The sequence below is a fragment of the Narcine bancroftii genome, chromosome 7 (assembly GCF_036971445.1).
Source record: "Narcine bancroftii isolate sNarBan1 chromosome 7, sNarBan1.hap1, whole genome shotgun sequence".
Taxonomy (NCBI): Eukaryota; Metazoa; Chordata; class Chondrichthyes; order Torpediniformes; family Narcinidae; genus Narcine; species Narcine bancroftii.
The window spans coordinates 51,515,131-51,529,206 of NC_091475.1; the positions used below are offsets into that span (position 1 = coordinate 51,515,131).

At 40.5% G+C, this 14,076-nt stretch overlaps 1 protein-coding gene across 5 annotated transcripts in view; it reads left to right on the plus strand.

The window, feature by feature from the left end:
• Positions 1-13,299, plus strand: part of LOC138738909 (cilia- and flagella-associated protein 47-like) — a 614,550-nt gene extending 601,251 nt beyond the window's left edge. For all 5 annotated transcript variants that reach the window (XM_069890090.1, XM_069890088.1, XM_069890089.1 and 2 more), the window contains one exon: positions 12,893-13,299. In XM_069890090.1, the coding sequence (XP_069746191.1) occupies positions 12,893-13,117 (225 nt within the window). In that variant the 3' untranslated portion in view covers positions 13,118-13,299. The remainder of the gene's footprint in view (positions 1-12,892) is intronic.
• Positions 13,300-14,076: the final 777 nt, after the last annotated feature.

The window sequence follows — 14,076 nt, forward strand, 5'->3', positions numbered from 1 at the left end:
AGGGTCCTCATTTAAGGACTCTCATTTTAGCACTTGTTTGATTATTTTTCCTCTCTGCATTGCATATTTTATTTACATTTCTTTATTTGTTTATATATCTTATGAATACAGCTTTTTGCACTACCATTAAATGGTAATTCTGCCTGGCCCACAGCACAAAGAATCTCAGGGTTATACGTTATGCCACATATGTCTGACAATACATCTGAACTTTGAGGTGAAACACGAAACTCTGTGGACTCTGTGGTTGAAGTAAACACACACAATGCTGGAGAAACTCAGCAGGTCAAACAGTGTCCTTTGGTAAAGATACAGAGCTAAAGTTTTGAGCTAAAGCCCTTCATCTAAGTATGGAAAAATGTCGGCAGGTGTCCGAGCAAAAGAGTAAGCGGGAACTTGGAATTTTAAATAATTTATTGGAGTTATGATCATATCTTCAGATAATTTTTTAAAAACTTCTTGAAATACTGTATATTTGTGATTTGCCATGTTTCAGCTGGAGCTCATTTTCTTAAACCTTGAAGATTCTTTATAGCAGCAAAACTGAACTTGTTGATGGTTCATGCCCTTTCATGCCATTTATCAGAAAGGAGGAGAAGAATGATCAGCAGGAAGTCAAATGATTCAAATTTAAAAGACAACACTCCAAAAGTGCCTGGAATTTTCCACTAAATGCGCTTCTTATTATTATCCGTACAAAAATGAAACTGGAATTTGCTAGAAATACTCACCAGGCTGTCCAGTATTTGTAAAAGGAGGAACAGCATTAGTGCTTTGAATCATTCTCAATTAATGTGCATTAAGGTATCGTCCTTCACATTTGAAAGTCTTTTTGTTGTCTTCCATTTCATTGAATCTTTTGAAGACAATCTAATAGTTGGACAGGGACACAAGATCCTTTTCCTTCCAATAATTTGCTTCACAACAGAAATCATGAGGATCTTTGCTTACTGTGGGCCTGAAAATAATCACAGTTTTTAATTCCCCAGTCTCTGGATCATTTCAAACGGTAACACGTGACTTCCACAAAATTAGTCCATATTCTCAAACAGTGCAAATAAATAATTGTTTCCAAAGACATTATTTATTGTTTTTATTGCCAGATCAAGACAAATGAATTATTGCCTCATTAATTGTTAAAATATGACTGTGTTTCATAAAGTACTGCAATAGATTACATGTAGTTGTATAAGATCTTTATATCAGCCTGTTTATATGAAAAATTAAAGGAATGAATGTTCCATAATGTTCAAATAAAATGTCAATGGGCAAAATGCAGGGAACAGACATATTTCATTTATTCTTTAGCCTTCTAATTGCTTTTTCTGATTACAAAATCAAAGATTCTTGTTTCTTGATGAAAGCCACTGAGCTCCTACTGCGGCAATAAATGCCATTAACACAGACCACTGAAGCAATTGCTCAGTTTTGCATTCATTATATATTTAGAGAGGGATCAGGGAAGAAACGGTACCTCAATACCATGTGAGGATGTTGCTGCATTAGCCATGTTACATTTGTTAGCGATTTAAAATTTGTAAAATAAATGCAAATTGCTTTCTTGGTAAATGACCATCATCATACTTCATTTATACACTGGTGAGAAGCTTTTCTTGCTAGTGCAGGTTTTCCAACAATGCATATCTTTAGAACTTCCACTCAGCATTCTCATTCTCCACTTTTAATATCTTATTCTTTTGTTCTCTTGCATAGTATGCATCATCTGCAATTGACTTTATCAGAATGAAACACGGAAGTTTGCAGGCGCTGTGATTATAGTGTTACGAGCCCTAAGGATTCAAGCACCAGCAGCAACAGAAATTCACTAAGACAATGACTACTTAAACAAAATTGGTTTTACTTTCTTACTGCAGAATAATAAGATCCATTTTAACATCACTATTAAGTGACTTAAGCTTCTGGTAATATTTCCTTTTATTTCTTCTTTTTCAGCACTAAACAATTTGTAAGAACATGACCAGGTTTCTTAGAGTAATAACCGACAAATCCTGAAATTCTGTCCTTTCTTACTTTACCCTCACCTTTTCTCTTAATATTCTCCCCAGACTTAATTTCAGGCTTTACTGGTCTGTTCCACATTAACCTTTTCATGCTGAAATTTGTTTTTGTGAATGAAGACATATTCATCCACTAACCTAGTCGTTTGTTGCCATGTCCCCGACTCTTTCTCATCCAGGTATAATTTGATCTCATTGGGAACACACCTTTTAATTTCCTCAATTAATATCAATTCTCTTACTTGATTTCAACTCGATTTATTTATTCCTTTTGAGATGTACCAATGGTCAAAACATACAGATTTTTCAAGTGCAAAATCCATATAAATTTGGTTCTATGGTTTTCCCAAATTCCTAAATTTTTGTCTATATGCTTCTGGAACCAACTCATAAGCTTTTAATACTGCTTGTCTAACAGTCTCATAATTTGCAACTTGCTCTGCAGTCAAACTAGAGGATGCCAGCTATGCTTTTCTCTTTAGTACACTTTGGAGCATACGAAGCCACTTTTATTTCGGCCAACGTGAGCTCTAAGCAACCTTTTCAAAAAGCTGAAAATATGTATCTATATCTCTCTCATTGAAAGGAGGAACTCGATTAACCTCTCTTTTATCCATTAACCTCTCTCCAGGAATTTGAGCTTCAGCTCTCCTACCTCTCTCCATCTTAACTTTTCTAATTCAAAAGGCTTTTAGCTTCTTCCAACTCACATTTCTTCTCTGTTTTAGCTTCCTCTATCTCATGTTTATATTTTTCTCTCTCTTCAACTCGCTCCAATTTTTAAAATTACAATTGCATTTCAACAGATTTATCCTCAGGAAAATCATCTAAGTCTTTCTCTTCAAATTTTCCCTCACAAATAATATTTCATATAAACCTCTGTATTTCTATTTTCCTCATAAGACCCTTGACTTCAGCCAGCTTTAATTCTCTCGTACCACCAGCAGTTCCTGTTTTCTTTTTCTCTGCCTCAGCAAGTCATGATTGTTCCAAAATTTCACGATATCCATTGCTGCTATTCTTCCTCTCACAAGCTTTAAATTAGCTTGGAAAAACAATTTACGAATAAATCCTAAAAAAATCCAAAGGTTTAAGATCTCAAAACTCCAAATGTTTTAGTTCCCATACTCCAAGTATTTCAAGTATTTCAACCCCCACCTGTTACGAGCCCTAAGCCCCAAATACCAGCAGCAAGAGAAATTCACCAAGACAATGGTGTCTTAAACAAAACTGGTTTCTTAATATAGAATAAGATCAATATTTAACTTATCATTATTAAGTTACTTAAATTAATGTGTGTGTGTGTGTGTGTGGTCGGTCCTTTTTCACTGTCAACTCATTTTTTTGTTCACTTCTCCACCTTTACTGGTATCAGGCAGCTTTGAATAGTGGACACAGATTTAAACATTCATTACATTCAACAGGTGCCTTAAGTTTTTACCAGATGGAGAGAGGTTTGTTGGGTGGGTGCAGAGAGAGGCTTGTTGTTCCTTGGACACACACAAATTGATTTCCGTCAATCAGCAACTGAAGTGTCTTTCGGAAGAAACATGCCTTCTTCCAGGTTACCGCAAAGAGTTCTCTTTTTCCCCTATTTCAGGAGAAAGACAACAACCAGCCCCAACAGAGGTTTTGAATAGGCTGAACATGGAACTCAACATCCTTGAAATGGGGTCTTAAGCAGGCTCTTCACTGACTGTTGCCTCTCACTCTGCAGCCTTGCACTGACTGCTGGAGCTTTTATCTTCCTCTCTCTCTCTCTCTCTCTCTCTCTCTCTCTCTCTCTCTCTCTTAGTTTCAGTTTTTGTTCCTGTCTGTTTCTGCTTCTGTTTTTGAAATATGATGTTTGCTTGTGAAAAGTGCCCTCAACTACCTAATCTTATTCCCATTTTTAAACATTTATTTCATTAACTTATTCCATTACAGTGGTAAAAATGTACAGTAAATGGAGGAACTGTGTGCTTTCATTGACTTTATCTGGACTATCTTAAACACATGATTTAAACATGGCTGGTGAGTGAGTTATAAAGAGGTGACAAACTGGATAATTTAATTTAATAAAAAACAGGAACAAGAGTAGGCCATTCAGCCCCTCAAACCTATGCTGTCACATTTGTGGCCCGAAATGTGAAGTTAATAAAACATTAAACACAAGTTTATCAGGTAAACTTCTTAGTGTCTTTTTATTCTCCGGTTTCCTTTGTTCTCCTGCTTGTGTTCTTATCTCTCTCATACCACGTGACTTCCGGTACATTTCATACATATTCATTATCATGACATCCCTCCTTTAATCAGAAATAAACTTTACCTTCACTTATCAATATCCCTCGAAAACATACAAACATCGTAACTAATGGTAATACTATAACTTAACTACATAAAATTTACTTCCTACAGCATTCATACATGCACTTTATGATATAAGATTAAAATACTGTCCCAAAGTTCTTATTAAAGCTATGGCACAAAGTCTTCGTATCGTTTGGGCGCTTTCCGGTTTCGTTTCGGCCTGCCTGCGATATTGTCGTCGCTTCTCGGTTGTTCACTCTCGGCGTCGGAAATACTGCTCACCACGGCTTCGGGTGTTTCTGGTGCTCTAGTCACTTCATCAGGAGTGCTGGTAACTGCCTCTGGAACATCGTCAGGTCTCTCAGTTTCAGCATCTCGTATTGGCCTTTCAACCTCTTCGCAGGATGTATCTCTGGACTGGTACCTTTTTACACTTGATACATTTCTCTTATACAGGACTCCAGTCGAAGACTTGACTGTCACCATACTGCCACTTCTGGATACGACAGTATAGGGTTGATGGTAATAAGGTGTGTCCAGCTTACCACCAGTTTCATGCCTCACTAGAACATTATCTCCTGGTATGATGTCTGAGTACTTGGCTCCACGTTTCGAATCTGTGTGCAGCTTTGCTGCACCTTTCTTTTCAGCATCGTGGTCCCTCATCTCCTGGTCGTCTCGGATTTCCTTTATTTCTGGCATTTTTGTGCGGATTTTTCTCCCAAAAAATGCTTCTGCAGGACTTTTTCCAGTGGTTGCATGAGGCGTTGCTCGATAGACAGCCACATTTTGTCTCTCTACTTCCCCGTTGGCTTGCGGCCATTTCGGAGTTACTTTATGATGGTGGATACCTGTGGTCCTCATGTATTCTGCAAATGTCTCTGAAATGAATTGTGGACCATTGTCAGAGTATAATGTAACAGGTAATCCATATCTTGCGAATATCTCTGCTAATGCTTGTATTGTTTTTTCAGTGGTTGTGGACTTCAACACCACGTACTCATAGTATCTGCTGTAGTAATCTATCACTACCATAATTGATTCACCCATCGGTAAAGGTCCAAGAAAATCAACAGCTACGTCGATCCATGGTCATGTCGGAAGTTGCGTACTCCGGATCGGTTCTGGCGGATTACTCCTACTTGTGATTTGACATCCGTGACAAGTTTTAACAAATTTCTCTGTGTCTTTATCACAACTTGGCCACCATACCTTGGTTCTGAGGTTTTGCTTGGTACCAAAAATGCCTAGGTGTCCTTCATGCGCTAAGGATACGATCTTCGGTCTCAATCTTTGCGGAATCACCAATCTGCAACCTCTTAATACACACTGTCCGATGGAACAAAGTTCATCTCTGATGGGAATGTAAGCCTTGTGAGTACACTTGTCCCATTGTCCACTCTGTATGCATTCTTTTACTTCCATGAGTTCCGGATCACGTTCGGATTCTCTCTCGACTTCCTTCGTAGTCACAGCTTTCGGTGTCGCCTGAATAGCTACGAAGCGTACAAAGCTCTCTGTTTCAGTTCCCAATTCTGACTTGGAATGTGGACCACCAACCTTCACCAATCTGGACAGCGGATCTGCAATGTTTGTTTTCCCTGCAATGTGGATTACTTTATATTTGTAGGGTTGTAGTCTGAGTACCCATCTCTCTATTCTGGCACATGGTTTGGATCTAGGTGCATAGATCATCTCTAATGGCTTATGATCTGTGATGAGTTCAAATTCAATGCCGTATAAATATGCATGGAACCTCTCACAGGCCCATACAAGTCCGAGTGCTTCTTTCTCTGTCTGAGAGTATCTTCTTTCCACATCTAATAATGATCTGCTGGCATAGGCAATGATTCTTGGTCCTCCATCGTGCATCTGGATCAACACGGCTCCTAAACCAACCGGGCTGGCATCTGCTATGACTTTGGTTGATGCCGCCGGATCGTAATATCCAAGAGTTTTTGCATTTGTCAGGCTTTGCTTCAGCGCTGTGAACGCTTTCTTCTGCTCAGATCCAAAATGAAATGGTACACCTTTCCTGGTTAGTTTCCTTAGTGGTTCTGCCACTGTAGCAAAATTAGGAATGAACTTTGCACAAAAATTGACCAATCCCAGGAAACTCCTCACCTCTGTTGCGTTCTGAGGTGCACGTGCCTCTGCAATAGCTTTCACCTTGGCCTCTGCAGGGTTTAGTCCTTCCCGTGTAAGTCTGTGTCCCATGAAGTCCATTTCTGACACACCGAACTGGCACTTGTTTCCATTCACGGTAAGGCCTGCCTCCTGTAGTCTAGATAGTACACCCCTCAACCGTTTGTCATGCTCTTCCTTCGTTGGTGCATGGATTATGATGTCGTCAGAAATGTTGGCAACTCCAGGAATGCCTTGAATCACTCGATGGATTTCATATTGGTAGATCTCCGAAGCTGCATTAATTCCAAATGATAGTCTCTTGTAACGATACAATCCAAGGTGAGTCACAAGTGTTGTCACATCTCGGGAACCCGGATCCAGCTCTAATTGATAATAGCCCCATTTCAGATCAATTTTTGAGAATACCTTGCTGGTAGTTAGTTCTTGAAGTATTTCCTCCACTGTTGGTATAGGGTGTCGTTCTCTAATTATAGCTTCATTGGCCATTCTCATGTCAACACATAGTCTTATGTCACCCTTTGGTTTGGGCACAATCACTACTGGGCTGACCCATTGCGTCGAATGTTCCACCGGTTCAATAATGTCTTGTTCGATCAATTCTTTAATTTTGGCTTCGACTTTCCCACGAAGTTCAAACGGAGTTCGGCGCATTGGTTGTGCCCTGGGTTTGACCGTTTCATTTACCGCTAGCTTCAATTGTCGACCTTTCAGCTTTCCTACTCCTTGGAAGACTGCGGGAAATTCTTGCTTCATATCCTCGTATGACTGAATTGAATTGACACAAGCTCCAATACGAAGTATTGCCAGGTCTTGTGCTGTGCTTCTACTCAGCAATGGTTCTCCCCTCTCTTCTATGACCATAAACTCTGCTTTGGTGTACTTATCTCCAGCTTCAACAGTTGCAGTAAAACATCCAATGGTCTGCAATGGCTTTGTTGCTGTGTATGGATACAGTTTCTTGGAACACTTCTTTGAGGTACAGGTGATCTTTTTCCTTTTCAACTTCTCCCATAAATGTCGATCAATCACATTACTGTCACTGCCTGAGTCTACAATGACCTGCACTATCACTCCACCAATGATCACTGGGACCTTCTCATGATGTACTTCATTCAACGTAAATTGGTAACAACTCTGTTCCTCCTGGGTATCATCATCGTCACCATCTATCTGGCGAATGGTATCTTTCTTTCCAGGATACTTTCCTTTGCCCCAGACTTTGCCTTTGGAAGTTGTACTCTTCCTCTTCTGGTCTGCATTGGACTTGCTTTTGCACTTCTTTGCAAAATGGTCCTTATCTCCACACTTTCTGCAACCTTTGCCTTTGGCCGGGCAATATGGGTCTTTTCCAAAGTGACCTCGGTTTCCACATCGATAACACTCCACGTCATGTGTCGGCATATATCTTGGCTGATTATGGCGATGTGAGAGCCTCTTAATTTGCTGGCTTGAGTTGTCTTTCAGGGTCATGGTATGAAATTGCCCTTCAACAGCCTCTAATGCAGCAGCAATGGTTAAAGCATCGGTGAGTTCTAACTCACTCCCTCTTTCCAGTAGACGTCTTCTGAGTTTATCTGATCTGCAGTGCTGTACGACTTGGTCCAATAATTGGTTGTCCAAATCAGCTGGCATGTAATTGCATCCAACAGCTAGCTGGCGTAGTCTTGTCACGTACTGAGCAATTGTCTGGCCATCTTCTTGTCTCGTTCTCCGAAACAAATGGCGTTGAAATGTAGCATTCGGTGTCACTACATATTGTGCATTTAATGCATCTACCGCTTTCTGGTACTCATCCTTCCTTCCAGTATTCAAAAGTGTCTTAAATGTTTCCCGAACTGAGGGTCCTGCAGTGAAAAGAAGTAACGCCCTCCTCTGCGCTTTTTGTTCAACTGTACCGGTATCTAGAAATAGGCCACGACTGTCGGCATAGGATTCAAATTCTTCCAGCCGTGCCTTCCACTTCACACTTACAGTGCTTGTATCACCAGTCGGGTCAAAATGAGCAATTCCACTATGTGTTAGAAAGTCACTGTCTGCACCAGCCATGAGGAAATATTCCAGCCCCAAAAGTACTGAGACAAGAGAAAATTCTTATCACCTTGAAGATGTTTGTAATCCTCTGTAATCTTGCTTAGTCTTTAATTTTCTTCAAGCTTCTTTCATCCTCGTCGCCAATGTCACATTTGTGGCCCAAAATGTGAAGTTAATAAGACATTAAACACAAGTTTATCAGGTAAACGTCTTAGTGTCTTTTTATTCTCCGGTTTCCTTCGTTCTCCTGCTTGTGTTCTTATCTCTCTCATACCACGTGACTTCTGGTACATCTCATTTTCTTTGGCTTGGCTTCGCGGACGAAGATTTATGGAGGGGGTAAAAAGTCCACGTCAGCTGCAGGCTCGTTTGTGGCTGACAAGTCCGATGCGGGACAGGCAGACACGATTGCAGCGGTTGCAAGGGAAAATTGGTTGGTTGGGGTTGGGTGTTGGGTTTTTCCTCCTTTGCCTTTTGTCAGTGAGGTGGGCTCTGCAGTCTTCTTCAAAGGAGGTTGCTGCCCGCCAAACTGTGAGGCGCCAAGATGCACGGTTTGAGGCGATATCAGCCCACTGGCGGTGGTCAATGTGGCAGGCACCAAGAGATTTCTTTAGGCAGTCCTTGTACCTTTTCTTTGGTGCACCTCTGTCACGGTGGCCAGTGGAGAGTTCGCCATATAACACGATCTTGGGAAGGCGATGGTCCTCCATTCTGGAGACGTGACCCATCCAGCGCAGCTGGATCTTCAGCAGCGTGGACTCGATGCTGTCGACCTCTGCCATCTCGAGTACTTCGACGTTAGGGGTGTAAGCGCTCCAATGGATGTTGAGGATGGAGCGCAGACAACGCTGGTGGAAGCGTTCTAGGAGCCGTAGGTGGTGCCGGTAGAGGACCCATGATTCGGAGCCGAATAGGAGTGTGGGTATGACAACGGCTCTGTATACGCTTATCTTTGTGAGGTTTTTCAGTTGGTTGTTTTTCCAGACTCTTTTGTGTAGTCTTCCAAAGGCGCTATTTGCCTTGGCGAGTCTGTTGTCTATCTCATTGTCGATCCTTGCATCTGATGAAATGGTGCAGCCGAGATAGGTAAACTGGTTGACCGTTTTGAGTTTTGTGTGCCCGATGGAGATGTGGGGGGGCTGGTAGTCATGGTGGGGAGCTGGCTGATGGAGGACCTCAGTTTTCTTCAGGCTGACTTCCAGGCCAAACATTTTGGCAGTTTCCGCAAAGCAGGACGTCAAGCGCTGAAGAGCTGGCTCTGAATGGGCAACTAAAGCGGCATCATCTGCAAAGAGTAGTTCACGGACAAGTTTCTCTTGTGTCTTGGTGTGAGCTTGCAGGCGCCTCAGATTGAAGAGACTGCCATCCGTGCGGTACCGGATGTAAACAGCGTCTTCATTGTTGGGGTCTTTCATGGCTTGGTTCAGCATCATGCTGAAGAAGATTGAAAAGAGGGTTGGTGCGAGAACACAGCCTTGCTTCACGCCATTGTTAATGGAGAAGGGTTCGGAGAGCTCATTGCTGTATCTGACACGACCTTGTTGGTTTTCGTGCAGTTGGATAATCATGTTGAGGAACTTTGGGGGACATCCGATGCGCTCTAGATATTCATTATCATGACATATGCCACCATTCAATAAGATCATGGCTGATCCAACTTTCCCAAAGTTCACTTTCCTGCCCAACCTTCTGCAATTTTCGCACAGATTAAAAATCTATGAATCTCAGCTTTGAATATATGAGGATTCTGTCTCCACTGATTACTGGGACAAGAAATTCTGAAATCTCACAACCCCTGGGGAGCAGATCTAGTTTAAAGTCTTCCTTCTTCCTCCAAACTGTTCTGTAGCCACTCAATAATATGCTTGATTCCAGAAGTGAGGAGCCCTGAAGTCGCATTGTCAGCTGCAGAAATAGTTCTCACACAACTGTCTCCCATTACCAAGGGTCATTACTCATTACTCTCTCCTCGTGTACAGACAGCTCTTCCATGAGAAGCCATGTCCCCCAATGTCATCCAAAACAGAGTTTTATTTACAAAGGGATAGCACAGAGAACATTTGCTTTCTTCCAAACTTCCTGCTCCGGCCAATATTTTGTTTGCCCATAACAACATGAAGGAGTAAACTGTATGTTCCCATTGCCACATTCATGTGTTATCTCCATATCTCCTGACTCCTTTCATATCCAAAAATCTGCCTTTTTCTTGAATACACTCTATGACTGAGCCACTACAGTACTCTTGGGAGAGAATTGGAAAGATTAACGATCTTCCAGTCATAAGAAAATTCTTCCTAATCTGAATAACTGTGATAGTACAGACCTATCACCAATGTATATAGTTACAGTATCTAGAGTGTAATGACTGTGCTTACAGCGATTGGCTGAGAGCTTAGCTACGCCTACTGTCTGGCCTTAAAGGGTTGTGTCCCTGGCCAGGTCGGATCATTCCGGACTGGTCAGCCACCTGTGAAGAGCTCCTGTCTTTTGCTAATAAAAGCCTTGGTTTGGATCAACAAGTCTTTGGTTCTTTCGAAGAGCTCTACAATAACTAACCCCTTTTACTGAAAAAGTGTCCTGGTTTTTGTCGCCCCAGTCAATGGAAACATTACCCTTGCTTCTATTGTCAACTCCTGTAAGAGCTGGATGTGTTTCACAATAGGTCACCTCTCATTCTTCTAAACCCAAGAGATTACAAGACAATTCTGCTTTGTCTCACAAACACAGCTCATCCTAAAAAAATGAATCGAAAAGCATTGACTGTACTCTCACCATCACAAAGATTTCCTTCCTTGGGTTGGGTGACCAGACCAGTATGCATTATTCCAGATATGGTTGCTCTTGGCCTTGCTGTGCTTGGCTGATAACTTGATGTGATCCATGTACAAGGATGACCAGCACCTTTCAAAGCATCATCACTTGAGGATAAAACTTATTTCTGTTTATCCTGTTTAAAGTCAATTGACTCATATTTTTCTGCATGATATTTTATCTACAACATCTTTGTCAATTCTTTTGGCCATCCAATCTCTTGAAGTAATCATAATTGACACCACATGTCAGCTTTGTAAATGTGGATAAATTACATTTGATCCCCCTTACTGATGTAGATGGTGAGCAGGTGGGGCCCCACCGCTCATCTCTATGGCATCCAACTGGCCCTGCCCCTATCACTGAAAATAACCATTTTGTCACTCCACCCCATCCATAAACAGATCCCATGCCTTGCTAGCATTTTACCCCTGAATTACATGATCAGTATGTTTTGTGCAAACCTTTACAAAGGCTTTCTGAGAATCCAAATCCATCCCTTTCCTATTCTGTTCATTGCAACCTCAAAAACAATCGACAGATTTGTCAAGCATAATTGTAACCCTATTATAAATCCATATTAAATTTAAAAGTTAAATTTAAACATACATACAGCATGGTAACAGGCCCATTCGGCCCACAAGCCCATGCCACCCAATTGCACCCAATTGACCTACAACCCTAGTTCATTTTGAATGGTGGGACGAAACTGGAGCACCTGGAGGAAACCCACATAAACATGGGGAGAATGTACAGAGTCCTGACAGACAGCACCGGATTGAAACCCCGGTCATTGGTGCTGTAACAGCATTGCACTAACTGCTATGCTAACCGTGTCACCCCTTTGCAAAAATTCTGCAAATATTTACTTTGCAAAATCTGATCACAATCTTCTAAACATCACATCACCTTTTTTTTTTTGCTGCTGATGTCAGGCTAACTGGTCTACTTTCTTTCTCCCACCGTTCTTAAATAAATCGTTACAGATGGACATGCAAACTAGTCCAAACACTTTCTTCATTACGATCAGAGCCAAATATGTAAGCCATGAGGTCTTCAAACTCATTGGATTTCAATCCTATTAATTTCTTTAATGATTTTTTTTTCAAATGCTGATTTTAACTTTTCATTCATTTTCAATCTGTTCTTGTGTACTATTTCTGGAAGGTTTTCTGTATATTTTATGAAGACAGGTATAGTATATTTGTTTAATTTCTCTGCTATCCCCTTATTCCCCAATATTATTTCCCTTGTTTCAATCTTTCCTGACCCATATCCCACATTATCTTGAACCAATCTATGCCTGTGCACATTTCTATAGAAAATTTTACAATCTGTTTTATTGTGTTTCTCAGTTAATTATTCCCTTATTTGATTTTCTCTTTCTTCCCTGATGGGCAGACTTGCATTATTGCCCTCACATCAATACAATATTTGAATTAGCTGACCCAAGATTTCTTGCCATTGTGGAACCGGGTGTCCTGCCCCAATTGCATGGAATGGATGCATGAGAATTTTAGATCCAGCATTTTGTAAGTATAATATCTAAAAGCAATGAAAAACAATGCCTGACCTCTTGACATTTGTACTTATAGACAGCAGATATGCAATGGACGTACGAGATCAATGGTTTGGATCCCCAGTACACTCCTCCTCATGTCCAACATGGCAAAACCATCACGACAGCATTCAAGCATTGTGTTCCAGTTCGGCAACGTAACTTCGTTCGTGAAAACCTCAAAGTGAAGGCAACTGCAGTGTCCTCTCCTCTTAAAGGTGCTCCTCTTGTCAAATTAACCAAAACAAGTAGAGCAAAATAAATATGAATCAATTTACATTTCACTTGACCTTTATCTTTCAAATGTTTAAATTTGATAAGAATGCTGATTGTTTTGTCTGCATGTGCAAATGAAGACCAATAATTTAGATGGAAAATGAATGTGTATTGGATGCATAATTATATTTAATGCATTGTATTTTTCCAATAAATGTTTTAAATAGAGCCAACATCAATTCACGCCATTTGGTTTTAAATGATTTTGTCTGCAACCACATTTTAAAAAAATATAAATGAACCAACTATTACCCAGCTTGAATATTTTCTGAAAATACATGCAAACTTTTCTACCATGTGTTTGAAATTATTGTCCAAAATTATATTGAACAATTGTTTTATCAAACATGAAAACAAATGTCAACCTCTCAAAGATGGAAAGTAATTAGAATTCATGTTCATTTTCATTGAAAAAGTAAGATATTTGTATTCAAGCAATATTTATAAACCTTCAAAAAGTAGTCAACCTTATTTAGAGTCAATGGAAAATAGTATAAAAGAGGCAGTGAAAAGGGAAGCCTCCAAATCTGCACATTGTCAGGAAATGGCCAAACATTCATTATTTTGTCAGAGTGGCAGGTAATGTTTGATAAACTAAGCATTTTCCTTCCATTACAATGATCACTTGAATATTAATTTGAGAAGTATATAATAGGATATCAGACTATCTTCAATATTCCACAGCCTGGGCAAAACTCTGGTTAATATCCCCACAATATAATATCATGCCAATGTGAATTAAATTGGTCTCCGGGGCGAAGAGGAAATTCCAGACAATAATGGTAACAATGAAGGATATCCGGCAGCTGTGGCAGTGATTAAATTACATAACCTGCTACAAAACCAAATCTGGTGCTGTAGGAGACAGCAAAGCTTCACTCCCAGATGAACTCAATGTCCTCTATGCCAATTTGACCACAAGAACAAGGAAGAGCCCATACACAT